This window comes from Myotis nattereri (genome assembly GCF_964212035.1).
Source record: "Myotis nattereri genome assembly, chromosome: 12".
Classification (NCBI taxonomy): domain Eukaryota; kingdom Metazoa; phylum Chordata; class Mammalia; order Chiroptera; family Vespertilionidae; genus Myotis; species Myotis nattereri.
Genome location: NC_138087.1, coordinates 45,509,768 through 45,534,270, shown reverse-complemented (window position 1 = coordinate 45,534,270; position 24,503 = coordinate 45,509,768). Strand labels below are relative to the sequence as shown.

At 40.4% G+C, this 24,503-nt stretch overlaps 1 protein-coding gene across 1 annotated transcript in view; it reads left to right on the top strand.

The window, feature by feature from the left end:
• LOC308527666 (guanine nucleotide-binding protein G(q) subunit alpha) overlaps positions 1–23,445 on the top strand; it is a 263,460-nt gene extending 240,015 nt beyond the window's left edge. The window contains exons 6-7 of the mRNA XM_081103072.1: positions 17,238–17,391; positions 21,023–23,445. Coding sequence (XP_080959198.1) covers positions 17,238–17,391; positions 21,023–21,213 — 345 coding nt within the window. The 3' untranslated portion in view covers positions 21,214–23,445. The remainder of the gene's footprint in view (positions 1–17,237; positions 17,392–21,022) is intronic.
• Positions 23,446–24,503: the final 1,058 nt, after the last annotated feature.

The window sequence follows — 24,503 nt, the reverse complement described above, 5'->3', positions numbered from 1 at the left end:
CGGACCACCGGTTGGTGACCACTGATTTAGAGCAATTAGCGTGGCTCTCATAATTTCCTTACCAATCTTATTTTCATCTTACTGATCTTCTCTGTATCCTTTTTAATATGAAAAGTCTTCTCCTTGACAGAGTATTCAGGAACAAAGTAAGAGTTAGGTTTTCTGTTTGACATTTGTCAACTCTGCACCATGTATCACTCCTAGCAATAGGCTTGTCTTTTCCTCAGATGTTTTGTTTTTTGATTTTTATATTTTTTAATGTAAAATAATGTATTGTTAATTTCTTAAAATTTATTAGTAAATGTAATCATTTTAATAACCGAGATAATACATGTTCATTACAAAGCAGAATAACTAAAAATATATAGTTTTAAAATGGCAGTTCCTTAACTGCCAGCCCTCCACAGTCCTGATAATCAGAAACCCTACCCTCAACTCTTATCTCTTGGTTTCTGTTATTTTCTCTAAATGTGTTCATCCTGCTATTTTTTTTATTTGTTAGGTGTATTGTCCCCCTCTAATGAAGAATATAGGTCATGTGCTTTAACACTCTCACCCTTTATTCTTCCCCCATTCCTTCCCACATAGCTATGTCACAGTTTTTTTTAAATAATTCAACGTTTACACTACATGACAGCAAAATATTGTTCATTAATGAGCTAAATAAGTAAATTGTGATTTTTACTCACTTTTTTGGTCAACTTTTTCCTCTAGAGTTAATAATCGCTACACACACATGTGGGTGCATGGGTGTATCGCTCGCTGATTCTTTTCTAATTCATCAACAGATCTGTGAAATCTTTCAAAACATGGTCAACAATTCAGATAATATTTTTTCCCCTTTAATTGGAGATCTTCCTCCTAGAATTCTTTTTCTTTTCTAATCCAGACTGATTGTTCTCTTGCATCTTACACATTTGTCAATCTGGGACCTGTTTCACCATTATCCTGGGAGTTAAGTTCTTTCTTGTGTTAAATTCCGTTTCTGGATCCAATGTTGTCTTATTTCTTGGTTTATTTTCTTTTTTTCTTTTTTTTTGGGGGGGGGGGGGGACATATCCTCCTTCAGGGTCCAAGGAAGAGAGATATTTTAAAATTTTCATGCCTGTCTAAAGAATGTCCATATTATGCCCTCAAACTTAATTGATACTTTGGTTGGGAATAGAATTCTCAAATATAAATAATTCTGAAAATGCTATTCCATTGTCTGCTAATGTTCTTTTCAAGAATTCATGGCTCATCTGCTTCCTTATTCTTCATGTGACCCTATTTTCTATGGAAAGTTTTGGAAACTTTTTTCTGTCCTAGATATTCTCAAATTTAAGGGAGGATCTATTTGGTATAGATTTTCACTCCCTTCCCCTTCCAGAGCCCTTTATTCTAGAGATTTAGTTATAAGAAATTTTAATTTTGTATTCATTTGAAAATTTTCTCCTCTCCATTTTCTCTTCCTATAACTTCTTTTGGCTGGAGGACTACCTTGATGGATTGTTTTTATTTTTCTCAACTTTTCTCTAAAATGTGTCATTTCTTTTTGCTACCCAAATAATTTCTCAAGAATTATCTTCCAACCATCGTGTGTGTGTTTGTATTTTGGTTTCATAGATTTTCTTTTTTTGAAACTCTAAGAGCTCTTTTTATGATTCAGATATTCCCCTTTTTTAATGTCCGTATCCTGTTTTTGTTTCAAGGATGTCTTTCTGAGGATTTCTGTTTTCCTTTTCAAAGTATTCTCCGTTTCCCACATTAATCTTTCCTCTGATTTGTTGTCTTAGGTTTTTTGTTTTGGTGCTAGTCATTTTCTTCAAAGGTATGGAATTCCTAGATATTTTGCAGCATGAAGGCACGAAATAGCTTTCTTTCCCTGCCCCCTCTCCAGGCAGTCCCCGGGGTTAGGAGTCCAGGTTTTGGAGACTATATCGGTGACATAGCCCAGCGGTTCCTCTCGTCAGTCCTGCTTCCTGTATGTCCTCGTTGCGGAACCAGGCCGTGAACGTGCGCTTCTCAGCCTCTGCAAGGACCGGTCCCACCACCAGTCCTCTGCTTTCTGAGTGAGACGTTATCACGCGAGTGCCTGTGTCCTGCGTTTACACACACATCTCGGCCGGACTGAATTATGCAAAGGTGTTTAATGGCTTTCGGCAGCCTTTCTGGGTCAGTGCAGATATCACATATTTGGCAGACACTTTTCCACACCTGTGGTTGGAGTTGTTTCCCAGTGTCTTCATTAGGTTTTATTGTTGTTACATATTGTTGGGAGTCTCAGGGAGTCGAATAGAGTAAATAAGCTTTTCTTGGAAGTTTCTGAAAAATTCTTTTTAAATCCAAGCTGCTCTTGCCATTTTTTAAGGGTTTGAATTATTTCCAGTTTTTACATTCATTTACTTAGAAGTTTTTGAGCACCTACTAAGCCTAGAACCTGATGGTAATTCTTTTAAGCCTTTCTTTTTTTTTTTTAAATATATTTTTATTGATTTCAGAGAGAAAGGGAGAGGGAGAAAGAGATCAAAACATCAATGATGAAAGAGAATCATCGATTGGCTGCCTCCTGCACGCCCCCTACTAGGGAATGAGCCTGCCACCCGGGCATGTGCCCTTGACCTGAATCGAACCTAGGTGCCTTCAGTCCACAGGCCGATGCTCTATCCACTGAGCCAAATCAGCTAGAGCTACAATAGCTGCTCTTTTTTAATTAACATTTTTAGATATATTTTATTAATTTTTTTTTACAGAGAGGAAGGGAGAGGAATAGAGAGTTAGAAACATCAATGAGAGAGAAACATTGATCAGCTGCCTCCTGCATACTCCATACTGGGGATGTGCCAGCAACCAAGGTACATGCCCTTGACTGGAATCGAACCTGGGACCCTTTAGTCCACAGGCTGATGCTCTATCCACTGAGCCAAACCGGTTAGGGCTCCAATAGCTGCTTTTTTCTGTTTCTTGATTTTGCAGTGATAAACAGTATCTTAATTTCCTCCTTCTAAGGGAGACAAGGGTTTGTTTTTTCAGTGTCCTCTGAGCTGATCATTGCTTCACCCTCAACTTCTGCCAGACACTTTCAAGAATGTCAAACACATCAATACTTTATCCTCCTTTTTCCTTAGGGACATTTCTCCTGTAGCCCAAGTCCCATGCTCCAGTGTGGATTGGGTCCACCTTGGTCATCTGCATAGCAGGCAAAAGGAGCCTCCTCCTCTTCATTGCCTCTCTATTCTTAGGAACCCTCTGTTCCCTGGATCTCAGGCTTTATTGTCTATTACTTGCCTCTATGCATCAAAAGAGAGCCCATAGGCAATGAATCCATTGACATCTTGTGTGTCTCAAGTGTTATTTCACCCTCAGACTTGATTTATAGTTTTGTTGAGAATGTGATTCCAGTGAGAATTCATCTCCCCAGGACTGTGAAGCATTTCTCTACTGTCTTCTACCTGCCAGTGTTGCAATTAAGAAGCTTGATGCAATTATAATTCTTGATCAGATGTGATCTGCTATTCTTTTTTTTTTTTCATTTTTTTTTATTGCTTAAAGTATTATCTTTTAAGCCTTTCCATTACCCAAACATTTTTTTAAAAATGTATTTTTATTGATTTCAGAGAGGAAGGGAGAGATAAAAAACATCAATGATGAGACTCATTTATCGGCAGCCTCCTGCACGCCCCCTACTGGGGATCGAGCCTATAACATGAGCATGTGCCCTTGACTGGAATTGAACCCGGGACCCTTCAGTCCACAGGCTGATGCTCTGACCACTGAGCCAAACTGGGTAGGGCTAGGCATCTTTGATTATGTCATTTTCTTCCCAGTTCCTCCCACATCCCCATTTTGTCTTTTCAAAAGTTTTGGTCATGGGAAAACTTCCTTTGCATCCATGATAATTTTGCAAGTTTCTTTTCACCATCATCAAAATGCATTGGCTTGAGTGGTCCACATCATACATTCAAGTGTGTCTAAATCTTTTAGGATCAGTATCACTTTTAAAGCCCAATGCTATGGAATTACATAGTAGAGTCACATAAAAAGTGGATTTATGAAAATGTAGTTATAAATGTTCAGGTTCCCAAAAGGGAAAAGGACGAAGAGAGAGAGAGAAGTAGAAAAGTTATGCAAAAGGCTCTGTGAGAGGATGCATAACATAATGTGAGAGGGAGAGATGGAATCTATTGTTCCCTCAGTTGGGCTCAGTTCCTGCATGGCTTACCTCATGTAAGCAGCTCACAAGCACATAATGTGAGCCTGCTGTGATACTCAGTGATTTAAATCTTTGTTCAATGGCAAACCCAAACCAAACTTCTCCAGGTGCAGACTGGGATGGACATATGGCATGGCTAGCTGGTCTTGAGGCCACCAGTGGATACCTTCAAAATACACTTTTAAGGGTAATTTAGACTCGTGATTTTCACCTTGTGCCCTGATCCCAGTTGTATTTAATCACATCCCTAAAGTCAACAGGTGTATGTGTGTGTATATAATATGACTTGTGCTCCTTTCCCATTACCACTGCCATTAAGAGCACTGTCACCCAAAATTCCTTCCACTTTGAGTTTCTGAGTTTCCACTGGGTAGTTCAGAGTTAGATTAGGAGCAGCAGTTCCTTAATCCTTTACTCGGCCTTAAAGATGAAAACGTGGGCAGGCATGGAGAGGACAGATTGGGGATTGCACATGCTCTTCTTGAAGCTGAATGAGACTTTAACAGTTTATAAATTTACAAAACCTTAGACGTGCACTAAATATTTAACAAGTATGGCACAGCTATCAATCAATCCGAAATGACCATCAGCCAACGTCGACCTCCGCCATCAGCTTAATGTTAGCCGGTTTACCACACACATCATCTGCCCCCAAGAGTTCAATTCTTGCTTCCTTTGTCAGTTTTCAGATCTGCAATGTCCATTTCCCTGATCTGTTCCATTTAAACAGTAAAATTAGTTCCCATCACTTCTCCTTTTATCTTTATTCAAATACTCTAGTCTCTAGCACATTTGTATTTGTGAGTTCATAAATTTTCCAACACATTTCTATTGTCTGGATACTTGAAGAGTTACTTCACCTCCGAGGTTTTAAATTGGACTTACTCTGTCAAGGCTATGTGCTCTCTCCTGCTTAACCTCCTGATCAAGTCTAATTACTCAGCTCATGTGTGATCTTTCCAGGTTTTCCCTCAGGTCTTTCCAGGTTGTCTGCTTTCTTCATGATACACACACACACCACCACCACCACCTTTGTTTCACTATAAAGGAAGCTGATTTTGTGTGATTCTCATATTTCTGTTGGTTGTCTTTCAGGTGTTTGTTTGTGTTGGACTTATCTCCAATCTCACTTGGTTGTTAGCTTTCAGGAAGAGATCTTTTACTTCCTGCATAACACCCAGACTACCATTTTCTATACAGAGTGGAACGTTGATACTTTAAACATTTTTTGTCTGACTGCCCAACAATAAGGTTATATTGCAAGTATTTTATAAGAAAAACATTTTATTTAAAATATTTAAAAAGCATCCAGCAAAATTTTATCAGAATAAAGAACGAAGAGAAGGAATAAACTCTTCTCTAGGGTAAAATAGTGAAACTTTTCATCTTAGCGCTCTACACCCGGTTCTCATTTTCTCATTGGGGGTTGTTAATACTTTTTTGTTGAAAAAAAAAAAAACTTAGTCTCTTCATAAATTTTTTAATACCATTGCACTTTGTGTATTAATTACTGTCATGCACGTATTCTACAGAATGCTGGGTTTTAAAAAAGGCAGGGGGAAGCCCATTGTTTCTCAAAGCTTGTTAGTCCAAAGCATATGTCAGCACTTTATAGTTTTCCCAGGAGGGATCATTCGAATCAGCCCACAAGTACTTGAGTGAATTTCTTGTACCTACCAATAAGTCATTCAAGATGGGGATACTAATTTTTTGTAAGCAGACAGTAAGCATTGCTTTTAAACGGTGCCAGGACTTTGTTCTAGTGTGCAAGATCAAATAAGAACAAGGGGCAGACACATCACTGAAAACTGCAGATAATGCACACAACAGAATTTTTGCCAAAAGTTTACCCCAAAATCCTATAATCTAAGTGGCTTGAGTTTTTCATGTGTTTTCCCTGCCCTCCCTTCACATTGTCAGTCATTTAGAGGGGTAGAGAATAAAAGCAGGGACAGAGTAAATCCACACAGATTAATAGTAGTATCTTGTTAACAAAGAATGTTTGTAGAATTATTTTCTTAAAACCACTTAAAGTAACATGAAAGATATATCTTCAACTGAGGATTATTTCATAATAATGTTGTTGGTTTAAAATGCCAGATGCATGGTATTAAAACATCTGGAAAAGCATTCCGTACATATGTGCAGCATCTGGGTAAATAGACCTACTTACTGCCCTGACACTAAAATTAAGCAAATGAATTAAAACATTGATTTCTCTTTCTTAAGTATTATCCTTCATGCTTTGGAAAAGAAGGTGGGGGGAGGAAAATAAATTTAGAAATTCAATATCTAAGAATTATGGGGAAAGGTAAATAGGGAGAAAATTAAAGCTCAAAGACATTACCAAAAAATGTATTGGGGGGAATCTTTATTTTTGCTTTTACTTCCATATATATGTGCTTCGTCATATATTATAAATTTTCTGAATATAATTATAAGTAAATATACTCAAACTCTTAAAATATGTATATATGTATATATGTATATATATATGTACATTTTAATGTTGTTAATGATTCAAATAGCTATGATAGTTACTTAATTCAATACTAGGTGTGTTATGTAATTTTTTATCGCCTGGTGCTCAGTCTCCACACCTAGGGTCAGCAGACTATGGTCCCAAGGCCAAATCCACCATACCTTCTGTTACTCTACAGCTCATAAGCAAGAGTAGTTTTTACATATGTAAGTGGCTGAAAAATATCAAAATAAGAATAACATTTCGTACCATGTAAAAATTATGTGAAATTCAAATATCAGTGCCCAAAGCAAAATTGTATTGGAAACCAGGCACACAAACCTTCATTTATGTTTTGTTTGTCCATTGTTTCCTGCTACCTCAGCAACACTGAGTAATTACAACAAAGTGTGGCCTACAAAGCTTCTAAGATATTTACTATATGGTGCTTCACAGAAGAGCTTCCCAACTTCTTTTACATAGTAAAGTACTTTGAACAATCTGGTGCATATTTGCACTAAACAAATGTTAGTTATTATCATTATTATTATTAAATTTTATATAAAATAAATGATATTCATAGAGCTAAAAATACATCAGAGACTGAAAAATTTCATGATCTATTGTTCCTGAAAATAAAACTAAAAAGGAAAAAAACCCTATTAATGACATAACAATTATTGTTTAAAAATGTAAAAATGCCTGAGGAGTATAATGCACCTGGCTTATTTAATATGTATTTTGTACATGTCTTCTTATGAGAAAACGTTCAAGTCAATAGGTTATCCCTCCTTCATTAATTTTCTTGTCATAAGATCAGTTTATCTACTTATTGAAGTCCTTCAGCTCCAAACATTATCTGCTTCCCTATCTTAGTTCTTCATTTTTACCTGCTGTCTGATCCTGTTCAGTGGAGATTCTAGCCATATTCCTGCTGTCTTTGGATGGTAGAAAAGAGTTACTAACAAGAACTTTGGTGTGTTATGTGATCATGGCCAGGTCAGGTCAAGTGGTACTCCATTGGACAGGGCCCCAAAATGCAACCCATACAAGCCCTTGAGTTGATCTCTTTGGACATAGACAAACCAAATTCTTATCCTAACACCAATATCACCCTTTCGTGTTTGCCAAAGAATTAAACAGCCACAGAGCAAGAACATGGCAATCTCTCTGGAGCCACTAGTGGGACTACAAGATGATGACACAGAATAGTGGGTATGGATGGAGTACAGGAAGGATGGGAGGAAGGTCAGTGAATTGAAATGTCAATGGTGTGAATACTCAAGACATAAGGAGTGTTATGAGCAAAGAAAAGGAATTTATGTATATAAGGATAGACTTTGGCTCACTGGCATATAAGCATAAAATTAGTAGTTTATGGAGTATAGGGTAATTTTCAGTAGAAAGATCATTGTGCTGTAAAATAGTCTTGAAAAGAGGTTTGTTACTTGGTTACTTGACTAAACTAAAATACTAGAAAATATTTAAGGAAGTAGCCCTGTCTTCTATAACTTCTAGGACTGTGGACTTCCGCATCAGAGAGGGTTACCCATCTGTCATGTTTCCTAACTCACGTTGAGGCTCTCCACTCTCCACAGTGTGAGGATGTGGGACCACCTTTCCTTGTCCCTTCCCCCAGCTTCTTTCTCTGTCCTCCTGGTTTCCTCCTCCAAACCTCCTACACTACACACTGGTTTGCACTAGCTCACTTTACAAGGGCCTGCTCTGTGATCTCATCTCATTGTCTAGAAACCTTAGACCTGGAGGTAATAAGCAAATATATTCTATATTTTTGCTTCTCTAAACATCCTGTACAGGAAGAATACATTGATTCATAGGCAGGAATTATAATATTAAAACCTTCGGGAACTCTATTCAAGCAAAATCTGATCTCAAATAATCACTTGCAAAAGCTACGTAAATCATCTAGGGAAGATATCTGTCCAGCTGAGTTTGGTATCCTTATCATTTCTATCCCTTTGTCTGATTTGGATAGCAGAAGTGGGATGGCTACAGAGTGTCTTAAATTATTTCTCATTCCAACTGCTCCATTTATATATTATATCTGTTTTTCTCTTGGTTTGCTCTGGGGTTGAGAGTATTGAACATTTTTAGAGATTTTTAAGATACTTGAGAAACATTCGAATATTTATTGAATGAATGAAATTGGCAGAAACCTGAATGATTTTCCAATTTCTCAGAAATTAGATGTATATATCTGGACTTCAAACCATGGATAGGTTAACTTTGTACAATTCCAGTGAATAGAAAGATTTCTCTGGGTTTACAGTTTGGCCAGAGATTGGAGGTAAGTACGCGCCAAGAGACCCTTACATAGCCATTTTACCATCTCTGACGGTGGCTGCCAGGGAAAGCTGTTGCCGGTGTGTTGGGGTCATAGCTAAGAGCTTTGCATGCACTTTCATTCTGTCCTCCCAAACCCTGGGGATAAAGGGAATCTGAGGTTCAGTCACTTGGCACAAGGTCACATGGAGTATTTAAGGCAGAGCTTTTGTTTCAAACCTGAAGTCTCCATCTCACAGCCCTGACCCATTCCTTCGCCCCCCTCCGTCCAGCAACAGGATCTCGGCACCGGATGTGTTTGAATTCTGGGAGTGTTGACATCAGACAGGAAACACAGTGTGATCCTGAGGGCGGTACAAAGTCAAATACACCAAGCTTTTCCCTAAGTAACTGAGGGAGGAAACCCTTATGCAGAAGACCAGGCTTGCAAATTTTTTTCATAAGGCTCTGGAGTTATTTTTCTTTTGAGTCATTGCATTTATTCACCCAGTTGATGTATGTAAATGAAGCAAATACGGGAGAGAGTAAGTTCCTAAGTCACTAATATCCCTTTTAAGGATGTATGAGAATTTTTAAAGTATTCAAAGTTGGGTAAGCTACAAATTTTGAGTCAGATTATACATTATCGTAGGTTACTACATAAAAAAGGCCAACTAGTTTGGGTCTTTTAAGATAATAGTGCCCTATAGTAAGGTAATGCATGAGTTATGTCTGAGAGGAAACAGCGAAGCAGAATTTTCACAGATCTCTTTACAGGGTTGTGGGCTTATATTCTCCTTTGCTTTGCTTTTGTTCTCCTTGCCTTCTTGTAATCTCTCCATCCATCAAGATGCAACTCAAACCTACATTTGCTTTTAAGTCAAATCTCTCCTTCCTGTGTGACCCCACTCTTCTATTGGCCATCACATGGACCTGGAATTACACATCGACACCCCTGTCTTCTTTAGTCCTCTGGGTCACAGACCCTATCTCCAGCATATCATTCCCAGCCTCTAATAAACCCTTCATGTGTGTCTACTGAATGATGGGCAAAAGAGAAATAGCACAGTGTGTGCTGGGGGTGAGGAAGGAGCCAGCCCAACAAGAGTTTGGGAAAGGATTTCCTGGGGAAGTCAGGTTGATCTGGGCCTTGAAGGAGTGAGGATAGCATTACAGGCCACAGGTCAGGAAAATTTTATCACACTTGTGTGACAGTGACAATACTGACTCTGTTTATGTGGAGGCAAGAGCATTTGTGGGGGGTTCAGATTGAACGTGTGCACTGGGGTCACTGGTCAGCTGTGAATGCCAGAGTGAGGAACTTGGGGCTTTACCCAGCATTAGTCTACCATGTGTTAGCAGGGGTTGCATAAAACAGCCATGTTTTATGCAGATTAGATATCTTGAGAATCCATTAGAGATATGAGACCCCCTCGCTGATGGCTTGAACAGGGATTTTTCTGATGACAAGGAAAGACACTGAATGGTCCTTTGTGGTTACAAAGTGGGAAGTAGATAGCCTGTCCTCCATGGGCCTGGATCAAGGGTGAAAGCTTCCAGTTTAGTGCTCTACTCTTTGCTGGTTCCAGCCCAGGGGAGGAGGGTTACCTGATCAGCACTAGACTGCTATATCAAAATACCGTAGACTGGGTGAGTTATAAACAACATTTATTTCTCTCAGTTCTGGAGGCTGAGAAGTCCAAGATCAAGGTGCAGGCAATTTTGGTGTCTGGGGAAGGCCTGCTTCCTGGTCTTGGGTGGTTGTCTGTCTTCTCGCTCTGTCCTCACATGGCAGAAGGGGTGAGGGAGCTCTCCGAGGTCTATAAGGACTCTTAATCCCAGTCACCTCCTGATGGCTCTGCCTCCTAATACCATCACGATGGGGGTTCGGACTTCCAACACATGAATTTTGGAGAGACACACACATTCAGTCCATAGCAAGTGTGGTCTCGGTAAGACTGACATTTCTGTGGCCATGTTTACCTCAGCCATCCCACTGTGCTCCCTTGCTCACAGCCTGTCCTCAGTTCTGTGACCACTTTGCTCTTCTCATGCCTATCTCAGGAAGTGACATGCTTCTGGCAGACCCATCTAGTCTCTGTCCCCCTAATGCAGCTCCCTCACCTGCATCCAGGCCACCCTTCATTGGGAGAGGCATTTGCTTTCAGTCCATGACATGTGGTAGCTGGCGGGTGACAAGAAATCAGGAGCCTGCTTGGGCCTCAGATATAGGCCAGGCCCACCCATTTAACGGGGAGCCCTGTGTTTAGGATTCTAAACCTTTACCATCGGCCATACATGTGTCTCGTACATTGCTATTTTGTTTTCCTCCTTGAAACTCCATGTGCTGGTAAGTGACTGAACAGCAAGTGCCATAAAGTCTCCTAAGACCTGCTGTTCCCTCCTTGATTGCAGTTCCTACTGAGCAAAGTGGATTATGCCTCCTGCTCTGCACGTTGCACTACCTTGTGCAGCATTGTGAAAATCTCATTTAATCCGTGTAGGATGTAGACCAGGGGCTTTGATATGGAGCATGTAGGTTTGTAAATACACTCAGTTGAGGGCAGGGAAGCATAAGGAATTTTCACTGCAGAGTGAAAAACAACTCATACAGCATAATGTCAGAATCTTTACTCACCTAAATTGGGAAAAACAAGAAGGAATGAAGGAAGCCAGCAAGGTGAGATTTTCATAGCAGGGACTCAGACACTTGGCTGGATGTGTCGACTGGCATCTCTTATCACAGCAGTGGGACAGAGCATTGACTTCCACGTCGTCATCCTGGCTCATCAAGCTTTCCGCACCCCCCCCCACCTCCCCCCCCCCCGCCCCAAGTATGATTTGTAAGTCAGCAGCATCAGCCTCAATTGAGAGCGATATGTATCCAGGTATATCAATTAGAAGTATTTGATATAATAAGAAACAGAAAATACAGTTCAGCCCTTGCTCAGTGGATAGAGCATCAGCCTGCGGACTAGAGGGTCCTGGGTTCGATTCCGGTCAAGGGCATGTACCTTGGTTGCAGGCTCCTCCCTGGTGTAGGCGTGTACAGGAGGCAACCAATGGATGTGTTTCTCTCACATTGATATTTTTCTCTGTCTTTCCCTCTCTCTAAAAATCAATGGGAAAATATCCTTGGGTGAGCATTAAAAAAAGAAAAAGAAAATATAGCTCAAAGCAGCCTAAAAACTAAAAGGTACTTATTGGCTGATTTTACTAAAAAAATCTAGAGGTATAACTAAATTTAAGCATGGGATCTGTTGTTGTTCATTTATTTTTTTTTTTTTGTTTACTTTTCAGTTACAGTTGACATACAATATTATCTTAGTTCCAGGTATACAATATAGTGACTAGACATTTATCACAGTATAATCACTATACAATATAGTGACTAGATCACTATACCTTACACAGTGATCACCCTGTTAAATCTGGTACCATGCATAGCTGCTAACATTATTATTGACTATATTCCCTATGCTGTACTTGATATCCCCATGACTATTTTTATAATTGGCAATTTGTACTTCTTAATTCTTTTCACCTTTTCACCCATTCCCCAAGCCCTTCCCATCAGTGTGTTCTCTGCGTCTATGAGTTTGTTTCTGTTTTGTTGGTTTTGTTTTGTACATTTTACATACAAGCAAAATCGTACAGTATTTGTCTTTATGTGTCTGACTTATTTCACTTAGCATAATACCCTCTAGGTCCATCCATGTTGTCTTAAATGGCAATATTTCATTCCTTTTTATGGCTATATATATATATATGTACCACATCTTCCTTATCCATTTGCCTATCAGTGGACACTTAGGTTGCTACCGTGTCTTGACTATTGTAAATATTGCTGCAGCTAACATAGGGGCAAATATATCTTTTCGAATTAGTGTTTGCATTTCTTTGGATAAATATCTAGAAGTAGAATTGCTGTGGCATGTTGCGGTTCTATTTTTAACTTTTTGAGAAACCTACTTACTGTTTCTAATAGTGCCTGCATTAGTTTACAATTTCACCTACAGTGCACAAGCATTTCTTTTTCTCCATAGCCTCACCAACACCTGTTTGTTGATTTATTGGCTAGAGGCCCAATGCACAAAATTCATGAAAGGGGCTCAGTCCCCGCCCACCATGGCGGCTGGGGGCCTCTGCCTCTGCCTCGGCCCCAGCCCACAGCAGCTTGGTCCAGAAGGACATCTGGTCTAATTAGCATATTACGCTTTTATTATTATAGATAGCCAATCTGACAGATGTGATCTCATTGTGGTTTTAATTTGCATTCCTTTTCCCCATCCTTTGGCCTGCAGAATTTTCTGTTGAGAAATCAGCTGATTGTCTTATGGGAGCTCCCATGTATATAACTAACTGCTCTTTCCTTGCTGATTTTAAGATTCTGTCTGACTTTTGGAATTTTAATTATGTGTTTTATAGTTAATTGATCCACTGCTTTTACTAACTGTTTGCTTTTACTAGTGAGAATTTTTTTGTCATATTTTCTTATTCATATTTTTATTTTCTTCCAAGAGAAGTTCCTTTAACATTTCTTGTAATAGTGATTTAGTGGTGATAAGCTATTTTGCCTTTTTCTTGTCTGGGAAGCTCTTTATTTCCCCTTTGATTCTAAATGATAGTCTTGCTAGGTGGCGTAATCTTGGTTGTAGGTCTTTGCCTTTCATCTCTGAACATTTTGTGCCATTCTCTTCTGACCTGCAAAATTTCTGGTGACAAATCAGATGACAGCCTTATGTGAGCTTCCTTGTACACAACTGCTTTTTTTTCCTTGCTATTTTTAAGATTCTTTCATTTCTTTAATCTTTGGCATTTTAATTATGATGTGTCTTGTTGTGGGCCTATTTGAGTTCATCTTGTTTGGGATTCTCTGCACTTCCTGGACTTGTATGCCTATTTTCTTTGCCAGGTTAGGGAAGTTTTCAGTCATTATTTCTTCAAATAGGACTTCAATACCTAATTCTGTCTAGGATGTGAATGTTGTGCTTGTCCCAGAGATTTCTTAAATTGTCCTCATTTTTTAAAATTCTTTTTTCTTTTTTATGCTCCATTTGGGTGTTTTCCACTGCCTTGTCTTCTAGATTGCTGATTTGATCCTCTGCTTCATCTAATCTGCTGTTGATTGCTTCTAGTGTATTCTTCATTTCTGACAGGTTATTTTTCATGTGTTCTATCACCTTTTTTATGGTTTTTTTTGCCTTTGTTGAAGTTCTCAGTGAGTTCATCTATTTTTCCCCTAACTTCATTGACCATCCTTATAACCACTATTTTGAACTCTATATAAACAGACTGCTTATCTTCATTTCATTATTTTTTTTGTTTTGGGGTGTGTTTTTTTTTTTCTGGAATTTAGTCCTGTTCTTTCATTTTGCTCATGTTCCTTTGCCTCCTCATTTTGGTTAACTCCCTATGTTTGTTTCTATGCATTCAGTAAATCTGCTGTATCTGTCAGCCTTCACAGAGTGGCCTTCTGTAGAAGATGTCCTATGGGGCCCTCTAGCTCAATCTCCCTGGTCTCCTGAGCCAGGTACTCTAGGGGTGTCCCCTGTGTGGGTTGTGTGACTTCCTGTTTTAGTTAAGGCTCAGTTGCATATCTATGGGTGGGTTTGACCCTTAGAATGACTGGCTGTGAAGACTGGCCATGACTACATTGGACAAGCTGTTGTGGGAGGGCTGACTCCATGGAGTGGGAGTCACCTTTGTGAGGCTCTGGTACCCGCTGAGCCTGCCCTTCAGGTGTGTGTTTATGGAGCTGGTTGGGTGGTCTCTGATGTGGTCTGAAGCCAGCCCCTGGGTATGTTGATTCTTGAGCCTCTTGGGAGGGCCTCTGGTGCAGGGAAAGCTCAGCCACTGCTATTCTTGGTAGGAGCTACAAAGTGATCTGCAGTTGATTGCTGCTTGTGCTATGCTTGGAGAGGCTAAGCTGTGAACTAAGACTGGCTGGCACTTATGCTGGGCTTGGGACCCTTTGGTGAGCACCATGTGAGCTGAGGCCAGCAGCCACTTGTACTGGATTTCTGGCCACTTAATTGAAGCTACATCTTGGCCAAAACTGGTTGTTGCTTAGGCCAGACTTGGGGCCACCTGATGGGAATTACAATATAAGTTGAGACTGGTTTCCACTTGTGCTGGTCTGGGAGCCATTCAGTAAGAGTTAAAAGGTTTGCTGAGGCTGGCCACTGCTTATTTGGGGATTGTGACCTTTGAGACATTTTGGGAAAGATTGCAGCACAAAGATTGCTTATGTGGAAGAGTCTCAGGCTGGGCAAACATGCTGGATGGGGTGGTGGTCTCAAAGAATCAGCAGGGAGGGATGAACGGGTTCAGCCAGGTTAATGGAGAGCACAGATTTAGTACCCCTGTGCCATGCTAGCTAGGTGGGAGGAGGGCTTACAAAAGGAACATGGTGCTTTCCAGTGCTTCCATCCCTGGAGTGAGTTACTATGACCCCTGCCCCTCTAGCCCTTGCCCCGAAGTTAGTCAGTTTAGTTTCTCCCCATTTGTTCCTGGTGCTTTTCAAGCAGCTGCAGTGAAGCTTAGAGGGAGTAAGTTTGTGAGGTTGTGAGCGGATGAGTGAGTGTGCCCATTGGTTCTCTAAGATTGACCCAGAGTCCCACAGCCCTTTGTCTTTCCCGGATGTAATCCCCATTGGTTTTAACAGCCAGATTTATGTGGATGCCTCTTCTCAGTGCTAGGGAGCCAGGTGTGGGGCTGTGACCCTTCACTCCTCAGGGGGGGCCTCCACAGCCAGATATCCCTCCCGATTCTAATTGCCACACTGAGTGTGGGACCTCCCGTTCCACATTTCTGCCCCTCCTACCAGTCACTACGTGGTTTTTTCTTTATATCCTTAGTTACAGGAATTCTCGTCAGCTAGTCTTTATGTGGTTCTCCATGATGGTTTTGCTATAATTTAGTTGTCATTTTGATGCGGTCTTGGGAAGAGACAAGCACAGAGTTGACCTACCCTGCCGTCTTGACAGGAATGATCTGAATGAGCAGTTAAAACCAGGTGAACAGGTCCTGGTTTCTTTTCCTATTCAAAGGTAGCTGCTAGGAGCTCCTGAAGCTCCTCTTCCACATTCTTCATGAAAGCAAGTTTCTCTGTCCCAGAGTCCCCAGCAAAATTCTGGGCTGATCGAATCAATTAAGCTATTTAGCTGAACTGAAAATTATAAACCAGGAAAGAGGTGTTCTGAATGACTTAGGCCTAGATTGACCAGGTTCTGAGCCAACCAGGGTGTTGGGAGATAGGATGTTCTTGTGTAAACCACTGAGCCTCCTGTTAGCAGTAGAGGTGGGCTCAATCTCAGGCAGGCCTTTTCATTGCCTGAAATGCAGTCATAACAAATAGAACTAAATTGAGGTTGGAAAGTGTCATCTGTATGTCTAGGAAGAAGCGTGCCCATGCGCCATGGCTTTTATATCCTCAGGGAAAGGAGGATTCCCCAACGCTGCTGCTTTTGTGGCCTGAGGGTAGGAATTATTTAGAGGTGAATGTGGCCATGAGAGGAACAATTCTTGGGTGATTTTATGTTACCAAGGTTGGGTAGGTAATATAGCTTCAAGTAAGAACACTCTCATAAGTGCTGAAGATTAGAAATATCACATTTGCATATCCAGGTAATTACATAGTCTCCACATAATCTGTGTAGTCCTGTATGAAAATTATAGTGAAACAGGAAGAAAGTGGGCTCCAATAAATGGGAAATATATGTTCCAAAAATATTGTTTCCATATGTTTTCTTATCAGGGGAGATATCTACCTATCTATATAGTATTACTATGTATGTAGTAATAATTCTAGAAATATATATGCACTTTGGGCAATGAATTAACATTATTTTCATTGTTTAAAAATAGAGTTAATTCTGGTGCTTAGGAAATTAAACACAGCTTAGGAAACGCAAAAATGAAGCCTAGGATTTAGCTCTTAATTCAGATCTTAAGTATTTGGTCATGAACAAATAATTTTGGGTGAAAATTTATGACAGTGTGCCAGATTCAACATGATTTTCTTGGGTTTGATTACTTTCTCTTAAGGTTGAAGGAGTTAACTCAGCAAATTTATTATTATTCTCTTTTGCTTGTCAACCTGAGAGTTTACGTAATGAGAATAGTCCAGATGTGTCCTGAACCATTTGCATGTAAATCCTGGTGAAAGTGACTACAGCTCAGCCCAAGGCTACAAAAATCTGATGCATACAGAAGATGGCTGGACTTCAGAAAGGAGCACGATTCACAGATTGAGTAATCAAGTAATTCACGCCTTGTTTTTCTGATGATGTCTTTCAGAACCGAATGGAAGAAAGCAAAGCCCTCTTTAGAACAATTATCACATATCCCTGGTTCCAGAACTCCTCAGTTATTCTGTTCTTAAACAAGAAAGATCTTCTAGAGGAGAAAATTATGTATTCCCACCTAGTTGACTACTTCCCGGAATATGATGGTAAGTCAGCACTCTTCAGCCAGCCCAGTAGCTGGGGAGATGTTTTCCCTACCAAGACCAATACAAGGCCAGCAAACACATCACAGTGCCCCCCTGCTGCTTTCCCTTCAGAAGTGTGTGTGGCATGACTGAGGAAGGACAGGTTTTTGTTTGCTTCATCTTCTAATGACAGGAAACATTTCATTCCCTAACAATGCTGAAAATTATAGCAAAAGAAAACAACGTCTTGCGTGTTTTGAAATAAATGTATCAGAGGAGGGAACAGTCCAGCAGTGTTAACTGACAGTGTAGCAACCACTATGATTCCCTCTGTATCTCTCACTCATTTGGTGATAGTCTGCCTCTGCCTCTTGCTGGAGAGAGAGCACATTTTTGTGGTCAAGAGCCCATGCTCTGCAGTCAGCCGCCCAGGTTCAGGTCCATATTTCCTTTTTATAGAACCACGATCAAGTCACTTGGTTTCTCTGGGCCTTAGGACCAAACTCCTGGGATTGTTTTGTAGACTCTAATAGATAACATAGGTGTGACATTTTAGTATGATGGTTGACACATAGTGACTATTCAGGAAATACTTACTTTGAGCTGATGAAGTACCATCATCCTGAGGAATGGTGCCTTTCCTTTAAGCTCTTCCTCTGGCATTTAGAATCAGTAGCACTCAGTTCAGTACTCATATGGCTTTGCATTATTTACTTCCTTCTTATAAACAGATCTTGCCTCCCCAACCAGGCAGTAAAGTCCTGAACCACTGGACAGGATATCCAACCCATTCTGAGAAATACTTGATCAGTTGATAACAAAATGCATCCATATCCAGCCACTCTATTTCTTTTTTAAGATTGTATTTATTTATTTTTTATTGATGAGAGAGAGACAGAGAGAAACATTGATTTGTTATTCCACCCACTTATGCCTTCATTGGTTGATTCTTTTATGTGCCCTGACCGGGAATCAAACCCACCACCTTGGCAAATTTGGATGACGCTCTAACCAACTGAACTACCCAGCCAGGGCCTACACCCAGCCCTTCTAAAACAACTGAAAGAGTCACAGCTGCTGCCCCATAAAGTTTTATTGAAACAGTTACACCCATGCATTTGGGCACTGTCTGTGACTATTCTCACGCTACAACAGCAGAATTGAGTAGTCATGACAGAGATCAAATGCCTAAAATATTTACTCTGGCCCTTTACCGAGAAGGTTTGCCAAACCTGGTCTAGACAGAATGGTAGTTGAGAACAGGCTTGGCCCATCAGAGCTCCAGCCTGCTGCTTACTGGCGACAATGCCATGGACAAGTTTATCAGCTACTCATTTCCTTCCTAAGTGAGAAAGAATGGAAGGGAATCTCAAAGATAAGTCACTGAGCACATGTGGTACCTGCCACAGAAGAGCACAAACCCCACGCACCTGTTGCAGAGCAGGCATCATGGCAGCAGAACAGACTAGTTTTAAAATTATTTCATCACGTGGTGTCTGGGTAGGATATCAGTTCAACGTTTCTGTACTTCTAGAAGGTAATTACTTTAAAAGCTATGATTCAGTTTGGCTTCACAGCTTTCTGTGAATATACAGACACATCAGGGATGGTGTTTCACTCATCCTTTCATCCCACACGAGGAAGGGAGACGGTGCATATTTAAAGAACTGAAGGTCCCCTCTGCAAGTACATTTTCCTTTGTGCATTGTTGTTCCTTAAAAAAACAAACATATAACTTTCCTACCCTGCACAGTGTTTTCACTTTTCCCGCTTTGAATCTGCCACTAGCCTGCTACCAAGTCATAAATGCCTGAAGCTGTATTCCTCAGTCTCCCTGAGAAACTGTGGAAGGAACTAACTTCACATGTAGTTCACTTGCTCTCCCATACAACAGGCATGCTCTTGAAACACAGCATCTGCCCACATGTGACGGGCACAAAGCCTCTAGTGTACATCCCAGACCACGTGCTTGCCTCACCCCTCTGGAAAGAGAGATTCATAAATTTTCTCAATTTGGTGAGACTTGGCAGGCGGGAAACGACCCCTTCCCCCATACACATCACCCACCCGTGGGCCAGCATGCTCTCAGGATGTGCTTGCATTCAGGATGACGGAGGGGAGGTACAGCACAGCCTGCCCACCCAGGCTCGGGCTGCTCCGTGCAGCACACAGAGTCACATCAGTTGTATTTTCCTGTGAGAAAAGCCTATTTCTCTCTCCTTTTCACACTCTTTCCCTCTCTCCCTCCCTCTCTCCCTCCAACATCTCCGTGATCTCTTTACATATCTTCTTTGTCGTATTTTCCTCAGATTCCCCATCACTGTGAGTATTTTCCTTCCAACAGGTGCCCATTGTGAATGTCTTAAAATCTGAAGATGGTCCTTACTGTCTGTCTCCTCCAGTACACACATAGCACACACAGGACACATGGTCATGGCAAGGAGACACTTTATTATTCACAAGCAAATGCAGCTGTCATTTCACGAGACCCAAAGCCCTCGTAAGATGAGAGAAGACTGAACAAACGCAAGGCCCACTCTGCAGTGATGTTTTTGTAATAAACATGTTTATGGTGTTATAAATTTCACACTTCCACATTTCTGCACTTACAAGGTCTTAATCATAATGAATGCCATTTCTGTATTTCTTTTTAGGAAGGGAAATTATCATTTCCACATGGGCTTGAATTGCAAAATTGTTCAGGGATTGTGGAATTGTGTTCCTGCTATGAGTTCTTTGTAGTTTATATTTTTTCAAATAACATATTTATTCTTAAAAACATAACACACTCCAAGTGCTCTTTAATGAGCTTGAGTCTAGTTCTGATATTCTTCAGAGCAGGGGTGGGGATGTCCAGCCCAAGCGCTATATAGCCCTCGAAACCATTTGGTCTGGCCCTGCAAGGCATTAGGGATGAGTTAATTAAATGTTTGACCAAAGAAATTCAAGACACTAATTCGAAAAGATATATTCGCCCCTATGCTCCTGCAGCATTATTTACAATAGCTAACATATGGATGCAACCTAAGTGTTCCTCAATAGACAAACAGATAAAGAGGTGGTACATATATAAAGTGGAATATTACTCAGCCATAAAAAAGGATGAAATCTTGCCATTTGCAACAACATGGATGGACCTAGAAGGTATTATGCTAAGTAAAATAAGTCTGACAGAGAAAGGCAATACCCTATGATCTTGCTTATATATGGAATTTAAAAAACAAAACAAACGCATAGATACAGAAAATAAGCTGATGATTGCCAGATGGGAGGGGGTTTGGAGGATGAGTGAAAAGGGTGAAGAGATTAAGAAGTACAAGTTTCCAGTTATAAAATAGTAACAGTGATGTTAAAGTACAGCATTGGGACTATAGTCAGTAATATTGTAATAATTATGAATGGTTTCAGATGCACACTGAACTTATCGGGGTGTTCACTTCATAAGTGATATAAATGTCTATTCACTATGTTGTGCACCTGACATGTGCTAACAAAATCTGTCAACTGGGGTTGGAAAAAAATGCAGGCACCTTATTTTTAAAAAGGAGCAATACAGACGTCATCTTCATGCGTATGACCCAGTAAACATTTATTGAGCAAGCGCATTAATGCCTCAACTAACAAGCTGTCTCTCTCCTCCCTTGGCCAACAGGACCCCAGAGAGATGCCCAGGCAGCTCGAGAATTCATCCTGAAGATGTTCGTGGACCTGAACCCAGACAGTGACAAAATTATCTACTCCCACTTCACGTGCGCCACAGACACCGAGAACATCCGCTTTGTCTTTGCTGCCGTCAAGGACACCATCCTCCAGCTGAACCTGAAGGAGTACAATCTGGTCTAATTGTGCCTCCTCGACACCGCCCTTCCCTTCCTTGGTGGGCTATCGAAGCTGTACAAGAGGGACTGTATTTCTGTGGAAAGCAATTTGCATAATACTAATTTATTGCCGTCCAGGACTCTGTGTGAGCGTGTCCACAGAGTTTGTAGTAAATATTATGATTTTATTTAACTATTCAGAGGAAAAACAGAATGCTGAAGTACAGTCCCAGCACATTTCCTCTCTATCTTTTTTTTAGGCAAAACCTCGTGACTCAATGTATTTTAAATTCTCAGTCATGCACTCACAAAGATAAGAGTTGATTCGTTGTTTTCCTCTCTGTCCCTGCCCCTCTCTCTCCCCCCCTCCCTCTCTCTCCCTCTTTCCTCCTTTCCCACTGAGCAAAATGAAGCTGATTTCCTATTTCCTAACCTATAACCTCCCTCCTGATTTTTCCCGGGTTACAATGGCCTTTATCCTAGTTCCATCCTTGGTCAGATTTTTCTCCCGAATGAAACGGTTCAGGATGACATCATTCGATTTAAGCCATCAACATCAGCTTAGTTGAACATTTTTTAGTTTTTGCTGAAGGATTGATTATAAGTATTAATACTATGGTTTTAACTGTATTGCTCTGGATACACATATAGAGGTTTTTATGTAAGTATATTGTCTTGCCTCACTTTGGCCTGGATGCCTGTCTAACAGTTAAGTGTCATTCCTTTTGGATTTCTGCCTTCAGCCATAGTGTGGCTGCTCAGAGGGATGTGCAGATGTCAGTGAGGCGAGGGCAGAGACGCGCGGAAGGAGTCCTATCTTTTGAAATGCCACATGCCATCGTCCTTCCTCCCTTCCTTGCTTTTTCTTTTTTCACCCTCTCTTTAAATCACAGATGCCAAAAAAAAAAAAAAAAAAAATGCCAACAGACACTACATTACCCTAGTGGCTGCTACCCAGGGCCTTTTCATAGGTTGCTCTTAATTTTTTTTCCCCTTGGTTAGGATTTTTCCTCCCTTTTTTTTTCTGAGTGTGTGGGCCACAATTTTCAGATGATTTTTATTATAGGTCTGTGTTGCCAAAGCTGGCTTTTTGTAAAACAGAATAAGAACTTAAACGATAAAAGCCGGTATCTTAAAATGTAAGGGAATAAGACTGTGAAGCCTGAAATGATTGGCTGAGAATGAACCTGAAACACCAATTGCCAAACAGTTGGTGACTGTACATTTGATTCTCACGGTCCATGCTTTTTTAGTCCTTACTGTTGAGTCTCCACGTTCCATGTCGAGTGTCCAAATCAGCAATGTGGAAAAGTGTCCTCTGTGATGCAGTGTGACATTTGCTTGTGTCTCTTCATTTGAAGCCACTTGTGCTCTTTATGTTCTTTAAGGTCGAGTAGGTCTGCCAAGAACACTGATGGATAGTATTATTCTGACACCTTTAATTTGCAAAATCTGAAGCTACTGCTCGTTTACCACCTTTGGATCTTTTTAAACTGGTGACTGGTTAAGTAGAACTTAAGGAAGATTTGTGGACTAAACTCAAAAGTAACCTCTCACTGTTCTGTAGAACACTATTTATGGAACTGAACCTGCTTGGAGAGAGATCTGGAGTTCTCTGTGTGCCATTTCCAACAAATGCAAAAAAACACAGCACGTGCATGGATGAGCTCTCCGGTCAAGCAGCGTGAGTTGAAATAGGTTTTAAGAAAATAAATCCAGATTGTTTTAAACCTGCTGGAAAGTTAGAATGAGGCCATGCCGTGGTCTCATTTTAACTATAATGCTATTTGGCACAAGTCTGAACTTCCATGTAAATCACTCTCTTGAAACAGCAAAGGGGAGGGAGGAAACGGGGGGCTTATTCGATGAGGACAAGGGTTATTACTGAGTGGTAATGCCGTGTTCTCACTCTGCACTCTCCCAGCCTCAAACAGCACAGGTTACTTTTTTTTTTCCTTGCTCAGAAAGCACCTGTAATTTAATCAAGAAACAGACTGCCTGTAAGTATAGTGCAATTATGAATGCTCTAATCGTTGTACATACATCTCTCCCTTGATATTGCAGTATCCATACTGGCTTTGTGATCATTAATTGTTTTGGCAGGTTGAATGTGCTGTATTGATATGTATCTATGTAATTGTATGTCTTATAGCTAATTCACATTTTGAATAATGTTATTTTATTTACTTTTTTAAGAGAGGAGAATGTAAATTTGTCAGTTTATTTCTGACTAGGGATATTTTTTTTTTCCATTTAGAAAACAAGAAAAAAAAAAAAAAACCTTACTCTCGTACAGAGCGGTACTAGCATCGTGCTGTATAAAATCATTTGCACATTCCTGAGCAGAGGTATACTGATTATAAGACCCAAAGGTAATTTCATAGCAAAATACATAAAATCAGTTGGAGCTTTTATACAAACATGGAAAACAACTTTGTAGAACTTTTGCCATTTACCTAGGATTGGAATATGAGCTTTTATACAATTCATATTCTTATTTGGCAAATGCACAGTTTAGTATTACCTCTCTGGTGGCCTTTACTAGAAAGGCAGTTTTAGAAGCTATTGTGATCCACTAAGAAAATGTTTTAACAGCTAGAGACCACTGCTTGCCTGAAAGGGCGATCTTAAATTTGGTGCAGCAAAAAAATAAAATAAAAAAGAAAATAAAAAAAGAAAACAAATGTAAACAACATTTGAAGGCCTACAGTGTGTATAGAGAAAACCTCATCACAAGATCATAAGTGTTACAGTTGTAGGGAATCAAGATATTCTATTTAATAGAGCTATAGTAGATTGTAGTTGATTAAACCTGATCTCAAAGCTCAGAGGAAGCTGAGCCGCACAGGGAAAGACTGTTCTATGTGTCTTTATGAAATTGGGATGGAATTGCTATGCAGAATGGAGGTTTGTGGCCCCACTGTTCCTCCTAGGGTGCATGACAAGATCCCTTCTCTCGAGAAAGGAAAAAATTGATCACCCTACCTGCAGTGATGCCTGGAAACCTACTTGTAGCCACACTAGTCAGTCGAAGCTAAAGGATTTTCTTCTTTCCTTTCTTTGTTTGGGGTTTTATTGAAGGGGATAGGGGTGGGAAGGGATTCTTTTCAGTTTTGTATAAAAACAAAGTTTACTCATGCTTTATATTATATTCTGATTGCAAGCGTTATCAGCGTGTGCCACTGGACTCCTGTCGAGGCTGTAGGTGACGGAGGCTGTGGCAGGTTTTATGACTTGGGCATGTCTTATTCAGAAACAAAAACCCCAAAAAACCTTTCCTCAGCATACCAAGGCGAGCAGCCATTTCATGACTCA